Genomic DNA, 17,593 nt, shown 5'->3' on the forward strand with positions numbered 1-17,593 from the left:
TTGCACTCGCAGTACTCTCTGTCCACATGCTCGCAGCATTCTCCATCTTCGTGCACACGGCACTTTCAGTCCCCTCAGGGCCCTTAGCTTTCCTAATTCTCTCGGCATCCTCAAACTTTTCTCGTTCCAGCTGCATCAGTACAGCTGTTTGTTCAACAATTCCCGTATCCACAATGCCCATGTCTCGAGCGGAATTCTTAGCACCGGCGATACAACTTAACTTCCGGCCATTCCGGCCACAGCTGATACCTCTACCCCTGCCGGGCTCTGTTCTGGTTGGGCTTTCCCCATTTCATCTGGTTGATCCTCGAGCCATCCAGTGGCCTCCGCCGATTCCTCATAGTCGAACCAGTTGATTGACGCATCCCCCGGTTCCTGGTCATCGAAAAATTGCAAGTTGGCAAAGTCCTCCTCTACGGCTGTCAGATCATCTGCCCCTAGCCCAGATCCATCCCCCCGGATCATGCATAGCTCTCCTGTCTCTGGCAATTCTATACCTAGCCCAATTCGGCTCGTTGATAGGATGTACTCGCTTGGATCATAGGCTCCCCCAGCAAAACTCTGTCCAGTCCCAGATTCAACAATCTCATTCTCTCCCAAAATCTGCCCTGCCCTATCTTCGCCGGTCACCACCGTCGGTTCTGGTTGGGTTTTGGAGATGTCCACCATGCACAAGAAGTCAGTGCAATTGGGGAGGAACACCTCCGGCTTGGGTAGGTGGGATGGGGTGATATAGATACTGGGATCGTAAGATGCGACCCCAGTTTGGATAAAATTGATTCTGTTGGGAGGGGGAGCTTGGTTATGTGGTGGGAGAGGGCTGGTTGTGACATTGGGTTTATCAGGAGGCGCGATCACCTGTTTGTCGATAAGATCCTGGATCTCATGACGCAATCTGTAACACCGGTCGGTATCGTGACCGTGTTGTTGGTGATACGCGCAGTACTTTGCTGGGTCATGAGAGGGAGGGAGTGGATTCGGTAGTGGCTTCGGCTCCAGGGGTTTCAAATGCTTTTTCCTGATCAATACCCCTAGAGCTTTGGATAGGGGCATATATAATGGGGTGAAGGTTCTTTGGCCTCGTGGTTGGAATCTGTTAGTTTGTGTGTTGCTTCCGGACGCGCCGGAGAAGGGTGTGGGAGCCATGGGCCTTGGAGGGGGAGGGGGAACGGTGGTGACCATACTGACTTCCGAGGCTCTTGTATTTGCAGCGCCACTCGGGCCCGCATTGTTGTTACGGTTGAAAGTCCTCCTCGGTTGCTCCCTATCGTGGTCAAACAGACCTTGTTTCATTGCATCTTCGATTTGCACCCCCATCTCGTGTAAATCTGCGAAAGTAGGAAAGGGGACTACAATCATTCTCTGCATCAACTTTGGGTGGAGATTGCGCACAATCATCCGGATTTGATCTTTGTCAGTGGGCCTTAAAGTCATCATTGACGCCTTTGCCCTCCATCGGATCACAAAGTCCGAGAAAGTTTCCTTGGGCTCTTGCCTTGTCGTTTCAAGATCACGAGTTGTAATCTCGATCTGAGTGTTGTACGAATATTGCGCGACAAAGGCCTCAGCCATTTCATCCCAATTCTTTTTCACTTCATCTTGTAACTTTGCATACCAGTGGGCGGCCACACTTGACAGGGTTCGGCCGAATAGTGAAAGCTTCTGTGGTCGTGTTAGGCCCATTGGCCGCAAGATGTCTGCAAACAGTCGGAGATGGACCATGGGGTCGCCGGACCCGTCAAAGCGGTCGATTTGTGGCATTTTGAACCTATCGGGGAGTGTTACGGCCTCCTCGGTATATCCGTCTTCGATATCCGGCATAGCCTTGACCCCTTGGGATTTCTTGAAGAGCTTCTCAAGTTTGCTCAATTTCAGAGCCGTATGATCAACCTCGAACTCGAAGGGAGAGTCGGGGCGATTGGGTGCATGGACCTTGGACAGTTGTGGTGGAAGCGGGGGCGGAGCTGGCCCCGTTGGAAGATTCGTGTCCTCTTGTAAGTTTTGGACATTCGGCAAGGTATTCTGGGCATTTGGTGGGGCGTTCTGAACAGTAGGTGCCTGCTCAGGTAATGGAGCCCCTGCCGGAGGAGGGACTTGATGTGAAGCAGATGCAGCATTCTGCTGTTGCAATCGGGTAATTAGCTCAGCCTGCTGGGTCATAATCTCGGCCTGCTGCTTGGCGAGTTCATCTCGGCGAACGGCATCCTGCTGCATGGCCTGCATGGTTTCTTGCATTTGGCGCACCATCTCCTCAACTCCTGTTGGCATTGCCATACTGTTTTGATCTATTTGAACTACTGGCAGATCTGTCTCAATGGGGATCTCAATCCGACTGTCCACTGATGGGGGAAACCACTGTTCTGGTAATCTCTGTTCAGATACACTGCGCTTTTCCTGCTTTCTTCTGGTAACAGGGGGTAGAGAATGGAACACTGGCTGTCCGTCGATTAGATCCTCAGATCGATTGAGTCGACGACCTCGTGTCCAAAGTGCTTGGGGAATGCCTGCTGGGTTGGAAGCAATTGTGCTAGAACTGACCTAGCAAAAGATAAATAAAGCGAAAAGGAAATAAATAAACAGATAAACGGACAGCATAACAGCTTAAAATAAAATGTATGACACACAGCCGGGCATAACAACACACAGTTGATAAGCTGAATACACACTGTCCTCAAACACTGATTATTATCCCTGTATCACTGTCCCCTAAAACAGAATCTGATATCCGCAGATAACTAATTCTCAAATACTGGTTGATGCCCGCAGGCCTGATACCCATAATACTGAACTGATGCCCGCAGGCCTGATGCCCAAACTCATATACTGAACTGATGCCCGCAGGCCTGATGCCCAAACTCATATACTGAACTGATGTCCGCAGGCCTGATGCCCAAACTCATATACTGATACATGCATTCCTGTAGAGACGCACTCTAAAGCACATATCAGATAAGTGAGAGCCAAAACACCCCTATGTTGGGGTATGGTTTCCCTGTCCTATTTTGTCAGGAACTAGGGTTTCACTACGCACACAGTGGTTTCAAACAACCTATAAACGGGTAAGCAACCTGTCCTAGTTTGGAATGGTCACTATGGATCCGAATATGCACTAGGTCGAATGGTCAAAGAGGGTGCCCCGATAAAACCGGGGTTTGTGTTCCCATACTGGCAGAGCCCACAACCGGTCAGCTTTATGGGCTCCGGCAAACCGTTCAGGAATAGCAGATGGCAAACACGGTGTCCTAGGCGCACCAATGCAAATGCAATGCAAAGAAACGCACAAGTGTAGTAAAAAAACAGATATCATGAGTTCGAGTCAAGTTCTCTAAATCCCCAGCGGAGTCGCCAGAAACTGTAACAAGCCCGCGGGGGACCTCGCTACAGCTCGGACTCGATTTGTAGTCACGGTTCTAAGTCTGAACCAAAGAGTCCAAATCCGGCAAATCGTTTTGAGAAAACAGTTTTTGAAAGAAGTGCCAAACATGGACGGTTTTGCCAGATACAGAGTCGCCACCTAAATGTTTTTTTAATGAGAAATTTAGGAAACCCTGACTCGGTGCCAAAGGCCACGTGTCCGTCATCACCAAAGTTGCCTCGGCTCGAGAACTTGGGTACGATTGGGGAAGATCACTTCGTGAGCACCCCCGCTCGCCCGATCAAAGATCGGCCTCTACTAACCATGATATCTATTTTTGAAAACTTTGTGTGTCCTTATTCCGGTTATTAGCCTAGGTTACTATGTGATGCACACAGCATATAAGTATAGACTGGGTCGCCCGAATTGGAACAAAACATTTCATGCTTATTTATTTGAAAGATGATTTGCTACTCGCAAGTAGGCTTAAAATGCAGATTTTGCCACCCGCGGGTGGTCTTAGAAAAGATGGTTTTGCCACTATCTAGTGGGCTTAAAACAAATATTTGATGAATTGTCCCAATCCAAACAACCCAACCTTCACCCACAGGCATTCAGGCAGTTATATCACATAAGCATATAGCCTCATGCTAAGCATGCTATTCATGGCATTCACTCACACGCATGCAAGGATGCTAAAGCATAAAAACTCACCGAGTACTCCAAGCCAAAACAGAAACTACATTAGAAATCATGCATGATCCTAAGTATATAGAAATGCCTAATGCAACACATGCAAAAATGCAAACTATAGTAGGCTCGGCTATTCTAAACATGGCATATGGAATGCTACAGCTATCATGTATTCAACTTGGAAATTGAAATACAATGCAGTTAGTATGATGCGCCGAGCCCGGTGCATGCAAAACAGATGAATGATGCAAACATATTATCATACTGTATGCTAATTGAAATATGCCCTAATCTAAACACCATAAGCAGATAAATAAAAGGGAGAAAGACGTGGGGTTGGAAGACATACAACACACACACGCACACTTATTACAGTTATGCCCTCGCGTAGAGGGTCCGAATAAATATACGGTCCCGAATAAAAGAATATTACAGTTCAAATAATACAGTCCAAATAATATACAAATTCCTAATTAATTAACAAATCAACTAAGAAAATAAATAAAACTGGCATGCAAGCCAGGGACTGCCTTGCTTCTGATGGATGATGCATGTCTGGGTTGTCTTGCGCGGAAATCCATCGGGATGCCCCAATTAGCCTCTGTTTAGCAGTTATTCTTGAAACGCGTGCCAAGTCCCGAAAAGTTATTGATTCTTCATTTTGCTACAACAGAGAGCAGGAAAGGGGCATAGCAATGTATTTTCACAAATATATGCATGCCTCGATCCTCGTGCCACCAATCACGCATACCGAGGCATGATGGCCGAGGAGTCGAATTGCACAACTCAATATAGAATGAATGCACATGAAAACACAACTAAAACCTAACTCCATCATGGATAATCCGGAGTGTCGGTGACTAGGGAATTGAGATACATTCTGTCACTCGGAGTACGGAACGCATCTCGTTTTCCGTGCCCGGGCTAACTCCTATCCCGGACACGATGCAATGTGCATGATATGCATGAATGCAACTAAGATACAGCCTAGCATGCACAATGCTATGAAAATGAGATGCCTCGAAATGTGTGCACACAGGCACGCAAACCGAGAAAATGATAGAATGCGATCTAAGATACAACCTAGCATGCACTATGCTGTAAAAATGAGATGCCTCGAAATGCGTGCACACGGGCACGCAAACCGAGGCGATGGCATACGCAATGCAATATGGCTAAAATGTCATATAGAATGCAACATGGACTTATACTAACATGAGAGAGCCTCAGCCACACTCACATAAGAGGCCGATGGATGAAAATGAAGTGCCTCAAAATGCGTGCACACGGGCACGCAAACTGAGGCAATGACATACGCAATGCAATATGGCTAAAATGACATATAGAATGCAACATGGACTTATACTAACATGAGAGAGCCTCAGCCACACTCACATAAGAGGCCGATGGATGAAAATGAAGTGCCTCAAAATGCGTGCACACGGACACGCAAACCGAGGCAATGACATACGCAATGCAATATGGCTAAAATGACATGCAAATATGTTAATGGATTTTCAGCAATGAAATGTGGGGGAAAACAGCCCCGAAATGAGGCGAAAACACACCCGATGCATGGAATCTCTCTTGAAATATGAATTTTGGCATCCGAAATGGCCTATAGCTATACCAAGCATGCATAATTGGTACATGAGATGAAAAGACAGAAGCAAGGCAGCCTCAAACTAAGCATTTTTACAGTACAAATCATGGCCAAACAGCAAGCAAAGATAGGGCAACAATGGCATGCAAAAATGGCCCTAAACACGAGATTATGAAGCAACTCATAGCTGCTAACTCCAAATAGGTTAGGGCCCTTCAACAAAGTTGAAGAGGGGCCCAAAATATGATGTTTTCCAGAACTGTAAAAACCCCAAAAACAAACACAGGTATGGCTGCACTCCCATGCAAGAAAAAGGGCCAAAAGGTGGCCAAAGAGGCAAGTGGTATATGCAAAGCCCAAACTGAAAAATTCCCTTCTACAACATTGAAGAGGGACCAAAAATATGCATATTTACAAAACTGTAAAAACTCCAAAACAGTATAAAAACATGCTAGAAATGCAATGCAAAATGAGGCTCAAAAGAGGCTATAACACAAAGTATACAAAATATTCCACAAACGGCCAAAGACCCTTAATGAAACATGAAGAATGGGCCAAAATAAGACTATTTTCAGAACTGTAAAATGGCCAAAAACAAAAGCATGATAGGCTAACAAAACATGCAAGAATGGGGACCAAAAGAGAGATATAACATGAAGTGGCATATGGAGGTCCCAAACCATGAAAGGCCCTAAATGAAACATGAAGAATGAACCAAAATGAGACTATTTTCAGTGCTGTAAAATGGCCAAAAACCAAAGCACAATAGGCTGCCAAAGCATGCAAAAATGGGACCAAAAAGGGAGTATAAAGGCAAGTATAGCATGGAGGTCCCAAACAGTGTTGATCCCTTCTTCAATGTTGAAGAGGGGCTCAAAATAAGCCTATTTACAGTTTACATCATGCTCCAAAACAGATCACACACAAGCTAAAAAAATCATGCAAGAAAACGGTATTTAAGAAGGGTATTGAAGCAAGTGCAATATGGGGGGCTCAAACAGGGTTGAGCCCTTAAGAAAAAGTGAAAATGAACTCAAAACAAGGCCACTTTCAGTTATGGCCGGAGCTCAAAGCAAAAAGCATATATGGTTAAGAAAAGTTACAAAAATAAGCCCAAAAAGGGTGAAATAGCAACTCACCCTTGTAGACCAATCTTTGGTTGCTTCTTGGACCAAGTTGCAGCACCTTTAGCCTTTGAGAAGCCCTCCGTGTTGCTGGAAATGGAGTGGTGGTGGTGATGAAGGAATGAAGTATAGAACTTGGATGTTTTTTGAGGAAAGGATAGAGGGAGGTTTGAATGTATATGCTTGAAGGCAATTTCTCTAACCCCTAATACAAGTGTTGGCCTTTAGTTATATGGACCAAAAAGAGGGGCAAAAGGTGGGGGGAAAAGGAGGCAAGCTTTCCCCCACAAAATATCCCCCGGATATAGATATTTTCTGGGGGATAAAGCCATACAGCTGTAAAGTGAACAGTGTGAGGATCATGGCCGGCCAGGTATTTTTGTTGCAGGTGGCCGGCCGGCCACACCCCCTAGCCGGCCGGCTAGGGGTCAAAAGGGTCAAGTAACATTAGTGGCCGGCCACCACATAATGGTGTCCTCCCATGTGCCCTCAACACAACCCTGTGGTTAAAAGTCCAAGAAAGTGGCTCAAGGGTGTTCAACATTGGCTCGGAAGGAGGGATTCAAAAGGGTCAAGTAACATTAATGGTCGGCCACCAACTTTTAGGGTCCTCCCATGTGTGTACATCACAAATATGTGGTTCAAAGTTCAAGAAAGTGGGCCCAAGGTGTTCAACATTAGCCCGGAAGTGTGAAAAACGGGCGTCGGAGGGCGTCGGAGGATATATAACTGGTTGCTGCAACAATTACTGGCCTCCCACCCTTCAGTGACCTTCCCAGTGATAAAACAGAGGTACCTGCCAAAAATGAACGAAAACCGTTGCAAAACGAATGTTCGGGGGCCAAAACGCGCAGTTCGGGGTCCCGAAAATGGGCTGTTAAGCACCGAAAGTGGCATTCGGCCACGAAGTGGGTTTCTCAGACCCCAGTGTCCCTCAAAAGGGAGTAGAAAGGAAGTATGCCAAAAATCAGAACAAACAGAGATGGTTAGGCGGTCCCGAACCGAGGCACACGGCCTGACGGCTCCGAAAATCGGGAACCGGACTCCGTCAAAATGGCCTGCGGCCACAAAATGTAGCCTACGGCCACTGAGAGATGGTCTATGGGACCTCTCCCTCCCCTCAGGAAAAGAAACAGCGAAAACCGAGCCTGGTTCGCAAACCGAGGCAAGGCACAGAAGAGGGTTCGGAAGTCCGGAGGCAGGGCTCACGGCCAAGACTCTGAAACTTCTGAACGAGCACATTATGCAATATCACCGAGCGCTCAATCGGTGACGTCTGAGTCTTAAGGTCGGTCAAAAATGGGGTGTCTACACGAGGTTATGCCTTTGTTTTGCCCGGAATGTCATCACCCCTTGTTTTAAGCCGACGTATGTTAAGTATTCCAAGCAAGTTTTGAAAGATCAAGTTTGATGAACAAGGTTTATCTCATGTTTTGTACAAGCTATGTTAAGTATGATTTTGACAAAGATATATTACGTATTGTTTTGAAAGACCTCGGGAATCATTCATGTAACCCCTTTATTACTTGTACCATTCACTGAGTACCCAAGCTCACCCTCCCTATGTATATGTAGGTAACAAGTAAGAAGTAAGCTACGCCAAGATGTGTGTTTTGCAAGATGTTTTGGATGCAATGTTTATGTCGGCAATCTGAAGATTATATTTCTTAACTTGCATTTCATGTATTTTGTTTATGTCGGCTTGTGAAAGCCCTTTGTAAGATGTAATATGTATTTTTTGTACTTGACTTTAATTATGTTCAAGTTGTAAAGCTCTGTAAAGATGTATGCCATTCCATTTGACTTATGCACTGCTCTTATGGACCACTTGCATTATGATTTATCGCTTCCGCATTTGTGAGCCCGTATATTATACTCTGATTGTGTGTGAATTTTGGAAGTTGGCCTTCGGTAATTACGGATTACTGGCCATCACGGTACCAAACTACTAGGGACGGTTTGGGGTCGTGACATTGGGAGCATCAAATCCCTGTATATATAGATATAGTTATAAAAAAAATACAAAAAAATATATAGAAAAATCAAAATAGAATCATTATAATAGAAAATCCTAATCCTAGGGGCCAGGAATACCTCACTCTGGTTGACCATATCAGTGTACATTTGAACCTCTTCGCTAGTCAGTGTGTGGAAGCCATCATTATAAAAGTGATCCTCTTCCTCCAAATCATAATTGTGGGTGGGTGCACAAATATGCACCTTTGGCCAGAGGTTGGAACAAATCCTTACGTTTTTCTTCTTCTTTATCGTGGAACTTATGTCCCTTGGTTTCAGCAATAGCACTGGTAGTGGCAGCCACATCTCTAGCTCGTGGTCTCTCTGTCTCCTGTAGCAAGATGGAGAATAAAAATTTAAGTAGTGAAACAGCAAATACTCTCGGCTAATTCAATACAGTAGATTATTTTAGTACTAATGGTTCATTCCCCAATTGAGATAAACATTAAAGAGTTTCCTGAGTGCACACAGATTACATAAGAGCCCTAAAAAATAAAACACCACCTAAGCCATAATTAAAATGAATCGAAATTCAAACTTGATTCAAGAAGTTTCATGCCATAATATATAGTCATACAATACACAAAAAACAAAACAAAAGATTGAAAAGCCCCAAATCAAAAAATAAAACCCTGACATCTAAAAAACGAACCTGAACCTAGTGGGTGGAAGGGAGAGGTGTGAGTGCTCCAGTGTCTTCGGGATGGAAACGTGGCTCGCCTCTTCTCTCTCTGTATCGGCTCTGTCTTTACTCTCGCATACATTTCAACAAATGGATACGTAGGCTTTGCAACGCAAGGAGCTTTCTCCAATACACAGCAAGAAAATTGCAGTTAGTGAGCATATGATTCAAAAGACACAAAACAAACAAAATAAATAATAAAAAAATAAAAATAAAATCAGTTCCAAGGATGTAATATCAACCAACAAATAAACTATAAAATTTTCAATGGAAATGGACTAATCAGCTAAACTTTCTTATCCCATATAAATGGACTTGATTTGAGTCTCACCTACCTTTACATGTTCATTCTCCAGGATATTCTTTCCACGTATACGCAAGACAGACCCTTGTTGTCATAATCCACAACCTGATAAAAAATTCACAAATGAGGATCAATTGTTTAATATTAGTATCTTAGTTAAAAAGGTCTGTAGGTATGCTGTATAAAAATGCAGTTCCAACATAAGCACGTGCATACATATAAGCTTATGAATCCTTCTCAGCCATTATCAAAATCTGTGCGCGCGTGTATTTATAACTTATAAGAAGGTAGTGCATACTTTCGGTTGGCAAATTATACTTGATGAAACTCAAATTTTCTTTTTGATCAACAACGAACGAAAAATATCATTAAGACAGGAAAGAAAGAAAAAAAAGAGTACAAAGAGGAAAAGGAGGACAAGGCATAACCCATCCCATAATCCTACAATGATCTGGCACGTCTTCATCCTCTTAAAAAAAAAACAAGCTCGTGCATGTCAACCCAAGCAGGGTTGTGCAGCTCATACACTCATTTCATGTCATTTGAAACACATATCATTGTACAAAAACCCAGCAAAGGCCAATTTGACTCAGTAAAGTACTTGGATTGAGGTTGGTCAACCCATAACAGACTCAAGTTGCAAAAGAAAGCACAAATTACATGTGACTTCCAAGTCATCTCAAACAACCCAACTATTTTTGACAAGCTGCAGTGATCTCTTCTTTCATCACCTCAATTCTAATTGAATCACTCTATACTTTAATAAAATGACAAAAACTATTTTCTCTTGGGCATTTACCAGACAACTGTTGAAGGTCTTAACATTATCTTACCTCAACTTTGATCTCCAATTTTAGCTTCACATGTTCTGCATCTCTCCCTCCAGAGGCTGCTTCCCTTACAACTTTCCTAAAACAAATTGTATACAGTGATCATGACAACGGCCTGTACGAATATGCTTGTATAATTAAACTGGTTTTGTTCAACAATGAAATTTTCCCTGCATAGAGGAATAAGCATGCAAAATATCAGGATTTTAGCAGCATGTATGACCAAAAGGGAGGGTACAAAAATCTTCTAAGGAATAACAGATATAATTAATCCCAATATTGATAAAGAAAATAGCTGAACATAACATCCTTACATGCAACTCAAATGTCCACATGCAACAGTAACATACAACCTAGGAAGCACAAACAAGCCTGCTATTTCTAGTTTTACAAAAGTGTCACTCACATCTATGACTCTAGTTGGACACATGCAACAGTAACATAATCATTCCTATTTCTAGTTTTACTAAAAATTTGTCTCAATCCAGCTTAACTTAAATTCTTTAGATTTTAAATTCTCTCTCCACAATTCTAGCTTAAAGTTTACTCCTCTTATGTCATCAACTAAAACTATACACTCTACAAATAATATGATATCCTCTTGAATGTTCCTAATAGATTCATTTATAACTAATGCTAAAAGGTAAGGACTTAGTATCGATCCTTGATGTAAACCTATTACTATTAGAAATTCACATGTTTACAACTCAGTTTTACATATCTTTAATTGCATCAACATATCTAACTAATACTCCTTTATTATCCAAAACTATCTACATTATATCTTTCTAGTAGCTCATAATGTTATCTAGGAAACCTATCATATGCCTTATCTAAACCAATAATCACCATTAAAGGCTCTGCAAGTTAAAAAAACTTTCTTATCTCCTGAGAATTTAATGTTATCTAGGAAACCTATCATATACCTTATCTAAACCAATAATCACCATTAAAGGTCCTGCAAGTTAAAAAACTTTCTTATCTCCTGAGAATTTGTCAACAAATTTGCTGCATATTTTTACTTTAAAAGGACTTTGAAGCTATTATCACTCATCCATTGACTTCATAAAAAGTCAAATATTCACAACACAACGCACGGTAAACAAACGGCATATTCATACAATTTGATCAGGTGAATAAGAGATCCCATTCTCCACTGCCAATCAAATCACACTAAAAGCAGAAGCCTAAAATTGACATCCTTATAACAATTCATCATAGCCAAACACACAGAGGCCTTATTTATTATACTAAATTGAAGAAAAGAAGTGGCAATGGAATGGCCAAAAACCTAAAATTAAATAGAAGTGATATATATATACATACATAGAGAGAGAGAGAGAGAGAGAGAACATGTGATATTCTCATTTCCTTTGATGTATACAAGAGGTTAGCTAAATAGCCTAAATTGAAGGATACATGCATCAATGAACTAAGTAGAACATAAAATTAAATGAAATTTATATAGAGAGAGATCTATGCTAACCTCTTGTAAAAGCTGACCTTCGCAAGACATGTATTCAGCCAAATTACTCCCAGAGCTGCCACTATCACTATGATCGCTCAATGGATGACAAAGAAGAAGAAGCAGTGGTGGTGGTGGAGGTAATTTGGTGTTGTCATGGTCGAGGTGAGAGTGGTGAGGTGGTGGAGGAGGAGGGCAGAGCTGTTGAGCCATTCAGGGACTTGCTCCTTCACCATCTCGATCTTAGAAAGAGCGTCAGTGGCGATCAAAGGTGGAGACACAATCAGAGGTGGAGAGAGAGAGTTGAGGGAGAGAGCGTAGAGTTGAGGGAGTGGCTAGGGTTGAAATGGTTGGAAGAAACAATGACTAGCGTGAAACCAAATCCTAATAAATATTAACTTCACTCATTGCTAATGTGTTACTAGTGACCCATCTTTTGCGACCGCGAATGTGCCGTCGTTAAAACACATCTGCAGTCGTTAATACGTATTATTTGCGACTGCAAAATAGCCAACGCAAAAAAATAGAAGCAAAAATCCCTTTTTCTAGTAGTGGACGAAATGTAATTTCCAAAACCATAGGGGGTAAATCATATTTTAAGCAAAACTCAGAGTGTGCATTTGTAATTTATCCGAAAAAGAAAGACCAATCAATAGCACGTGGCATGAAAAAGACCGTTGACAGTTTTTATTTATTTATGGTTAGATTGGCAATTTCAAGTCAGTTAAAATTATTTAAGGAAAAGCAAATGGTCGCCTTTTTTTCATCAGACATAAGAAAATTGAATACTTAGTTCATCTAAGCTAAAGAAAATCGCCAAACACGTGGGAGAATAGCAGTACTACCTTAGGGTCTAGCATGGTGGAACATGAAGGCCAAATTAAAAGGTAAGTACCAAAAACATGCAAGTCACCCAATGAAAGAAAAATGTAAGTAATGAAAACTTCCAGTGTCAAGGAGACAATGTGCAAGATATAGATAACATGATAATTCTTGCACTGAGTATACATAACCCGTCAAATCCACAAAATTTGTAAGCCACGTAGCATATCAGATGACAACAGGTGATTATTCATGACTCAAAATAGGAGAAGGTAAAAAACCATAACAAACAACTCTCTCTCTCTCTCTCTCTCTCTCTCTCTCTCTCTCTCTCATAAAATTAAAAATAAAAAATAAAACTGACAATAAAAGTGCATGACATACAAGGAATCATGGAAACCAGTACAGTTAGCTTGCGAGTGACCGTTGGCCAGCAATCTCTCTTTATCATATTAGTAGTGGATTGGATGTTAATAATGAAAGAGCATCTATCATAAGGCAATCCTCAAAATGGGTGAAAATGCCTCAGAATTCAAAAAGCTATTCATTTCTGACCATCTTTTCACCAAGAAAAATAAAAAATAAAGAAATATAGACTTCAAATAACACTACTCTTCGAATGGGCATAAACATCTCAAGATTTTGAAAGATATCACAATTTTACAAATGCATCATCATCCAAATTACATACCATGTAAATTAATAACCAAAGCAAAAGCATAAAAAATATCAGAATCACTCAAAACAGAATGACTTGCAGCCTCATTTCCACAAACAAATAACCTGTAGTTATTCCCAAATATTGTGGATGTTTAAATTGCATTCCCTGTAATAAGTGGCTTGGGAGGAGACAGAGATCTAATTTCAGGTGCAGAACTAGGAAAAAGTGTGTTAAGCTTGTGCATAAGGATGTCAGCCCTTGATGGAATCTCATTCAAAAGGAATTGCTGAACAATTGGTTTTTTAAACCACTCCAAAACAGAATCCCCGGGGGCCCTCAAAACAACTTTACTAACCTCAAAAGGTGATTCTACTGAGTTCAACATCTGTGCAACCACGATCTTTAGAGTAGGTCCAGTGACCAATTTGATCCTTCTTGGGACAACCCCATAGTACAACATCCGCTTCCTAAACCTATGGAGGGTGTGAACTACAGCTATGAGAGCTGCTCCAACAGACAAGTTTCTGACATCAAGTGACCAAGCTATATGCTGATCAAACACTATGGCCTTTGGGAAAAGCTTATTCTCATATGCAACTTTCCACACACAACGAGCTCGGTTTATCTGGCTCATAAGTACAAGGTAATTTAGGAGAACATTGACAAAGTACCTGGCAGCGCCCTCTTCTAACTCATAATCAATGCCCTGGAAAAAATCCCTCACAAAGGATAATACAGGTTGTTTCCTGTGTTCTGGGCCCATAAAGAGTCCACACATGAAGCTGTGTGCCTTATACTTTGTAGCACCAAGGATTGACATCAAATGCCTCTCATTCTGCTCTTCCTGGCATCTCACAAGATGAGCTAGAATTGATGTGTAAAGTATAAGGTCAACTTTTGCAGCAGAGTTGACATAAGTTTCTAGAAGAGGTTTGGCTGACTCATACAAACCACTCTTCATGCATGACTCAAAAAGCTGCCTGATTATGAAATTATTCGTTCTGATAGAGGATGCCCCCATGAAACGTAGCCACCTCAAAGCAAGATCGACAGAACCATCCTTGATATAAACCATTAGAACATCACTAGCACTCACATCCACGGAATAACCCATAGCCTTCATTTCGAGTAAAATTTTAGCAGCAACATCTACAAGTTTCTTATTTGCCAAAAGTGTCAGAAGGGCAGTATAAGTACTTAGTCCCGGTCTCAGACCTGCATTGGCCATTGAGTTATACAGCTTCATGGCAGCATCTACTTGACCAGAAGCAGCATGCATCTCCAAGAGACATGAATAGGTAGATGGGGTGGGTAGAAACCCAGCCTTCTCCATATCTGAAAAAATAGACATAGCAATCTCAAGTTTTCCAGATTTTGCATGAGACTCAACAACCATTGTATACAGCCCATAGTTAGGTCTAAACCCTGCCTTCTTCATCTCATCCCAAATCCTAAGAGCCGTCTCCAACTTCCCAGCCTTAACAAATGACTCAATTAGGGAAACAAACATGGTCGCAGATGGCCTTAGCCCCAAACCTTGCATTTCCATGTATAACTTCATGGAGGTGTCCAACCTCCCAGCTTTGCCCATTGAATCAACAAGCGAGGCAAATATGAGAAAACTCGGCCGGACATTGTTTTCTTTCATTTCTTGGAAAAGCTTGAGAGCAGCATCAAGACGGCCTGATTTCGCCAAAGTTGGTATCATCAACTCATATGTTGATCCGTCCAACGAGCACCCAGCCTCTTCCATGTTTTCGTATATCTCAAATGCCTTATAAGGCAAACCCTTGGTCAAAAACAAGGTTATAAGTGAATTATACGTCTCAGTATCTATCTTGGAACCCGATTCGTGAACCTTCTTGAAACAACAGAAAGATACCTCCAATTTCTCAGCTTTTGCCAAGTATTGAATGACCCGATTAAATGCACAGAACGAAGACATTCCAGTGTTACTGGAATCGCGAATCATCTCATCAAACAGTGACTGAATCCCATCGAAATCCCTGGTCTGGTTCAACCTGTCAAAGAGCGTAACATAACAGTCGTCACAAGGGGAGTACCAGGATTGCCTCATAGCCCAACGAAACAAACTTAAGGAAGCATCAGTGTCAGAGATAACCTTCAAGGCCTGAGAAATATGAGTCATGTTTGGGACAAATTGAAGTCTGTCCAATTGGGTCTCCATTTCGGGACCCCATTTCCAGCGTTTGACAATTTCCACAATTTTGGCGACGGCAGAAGCATTCAAAAATGGCTTCTTGAAGGCACCGACCATGACATGGTCATCAAGACCAGGCTCAACCGATCTTATGCCCTTACCGGAAAAAATAACCCCACCGGATTCATCTAAATACTCTATTATATCGTCAGTCCACACCACAGTGGAAGAATCAACGGTGTTATTCCGAGAACAACAGTAGCTCCGGACAAAATTAGATTGCCTAAATATTATTATAGGGAAAGTTGAAGAATCTGCACATGAATCAAAACTAGGGCTTTTCGTAATACTTTTTTGGGCAGAGTTGAAAAGATACCTAGTAGGTTTGAGATTTCTAGGGCACAGAAGACGACCGAAAAGACGAATCATAGTGTGGTCGTTGTCCTGGTTAACTAATAATGGGATGGGTGGGAGAACAATTTCAATTTCATGGGAAGGTGGAAGAGAATTAATTTAACAAGTGAAGTGATGGATTTCATATGGAAATGGTAATGGTTTAGAGAGAGAGTATAGATAGGGTTTTTGGGGAGCGAATACTTACTTACAATTTAGAAAGATGAAAATTCCATAATCTTACTTTGCTCTTCTTCTTTTTCTCTTGCTAGTACCAGTGGTTAATTGACGATGATGAGCAGAAGAAGCGGCAGCAGTAGCATCTGGCTGTTATAAGATTAATGTTAGACACACAAATAATTTATTAAATATTTTATTAAAGGGATTTATTTTATTTTATTTTTTTGGCGAAGCTCTCTTTTTTGGTCTTTTTATTAGGATAAAAGATAATTTAATTAATTTTTTTTTAAAAAAAAACTCTTAGATAGGAAATGTCTATCTTAATAAGGACATTTTATAATTTTTATTTTTTTTAATTACAATATTGCCCTTCTATATATACGTACCATACATTTGAAATATTTGAAATCTGAGCTAAAGATCTCGCAGGAACGAAATAAGGAACGAAATTGATGAAGACAATCTCTAAATCTGAAGATCTCGCAGCCGAAGATCTCTCACTTGGTCAATAATAGACGATCTCGTTGCCGACGATCAACACTCTCAATTAAGGGCGAGTTTCATTGAGATTTATTACTGTTAATCGAGTTTTAAAGGTTTTTCTTCTCAATTAGGTATGTTGATTTGTTGATTAATTTTTTTTTTTTTTGGATTTATTTTTGTTATGTTTGATCTGATTTCGTTTGACAGAATCAGAGTAAAATTTTACCCTAGTTCTATTGCTCTGTTTTTTGTTTGAGAAAATTATAGTAAAATTTTACTCTGGTACGTGCTCTGTTTAGAATGAAAGTAAAATTTTACTTTGGTATTAGAATGATAGTAAAATTTTACTGTCAAGAGGTGATCATTGCCAAACACTTCAACCGCAACAAACACTGCCTCCGCTGACATTGATCATGTTTGTTGCAACTTTTGCTTATGTAAAAATAGCTTAGATAAGCAAAAATTTTGATTATTGAGAAGATAGAGGAGATATGCGTTTTAGTTATCAATTTTTAACTGGCAAAAAATTGCACCAAACAAGTTCATTGTCTGCAAATAATACCATTTCTATAAAGTACAAATTTACTATGTTGTTGAACGATTGCCTATGGGTGTGATGAGTTTATGGTTTCACAGTAAAATTTTACTTTATTTCAGAGTAAATGTTACTTTTAGATTAAAATTTTACCTTATATCAGAGTAAATTTTTTTACTTTTGTGTAGAGTAACATTTTACTTTTAAATTCATAATCTAACATTTTACTCGTTTTTCAGTTAAATTCGAAGTGTAACATTTTACTCTTATTCAGAGTAAAATTTTA

The 17,593-nt window shown here is 41.1% G+C and overlaps 1 protein-coding gene across 1 annotated transcript; it reads right to left on the reverse strand.

Moving 5' to 3' along the window:
* Window positions 1-13,514: 13,514 nt before the first annotated feature.
* Window positions 13,515-16,470, reverse strand: EMB2217 (Pentatricopeptide repeat (PPR) superfamily protein). Its single transcript, XM_028206958.2, has one exon. The coding sequence runs from the start codon at window positions 16,143-16,145 to the stop codon at window positions 13,707-13,709; it is 2,439 nt and encodes an 812-aa protein (XP_028062759.2). The 5' UTR covers window positions 16,146-16,470; the 3' UTR covers window positions 13,515-13,706.
* Window positions 16,471-17,593: the final 1,123 nt, after the last annotated feature.

Source organism: Camellia sinensis, chromosome 8, assembly GCF_055761805.1.
Source record: "Camellia sinensis isolate YWXY chromosome 8, ASM5576180v1, whole genome shotgun sequence".
NCBI lineage: Eukaryota > Viridiplantae > Streptophyta > Magnoliopsida > Ericales > Theaceae > Camellia > Camellia sinensis.

Bases quoted from the DNA above. Each gene is read 5' to 3' on its own strand.
- EMB2217 (XM_028206958.2), bottom strand. From the start codon at position 16,145: ATGATTCGTCTTTTCGGTCGTCTTCTGTGCCCTAGAAATCTCAAACCT.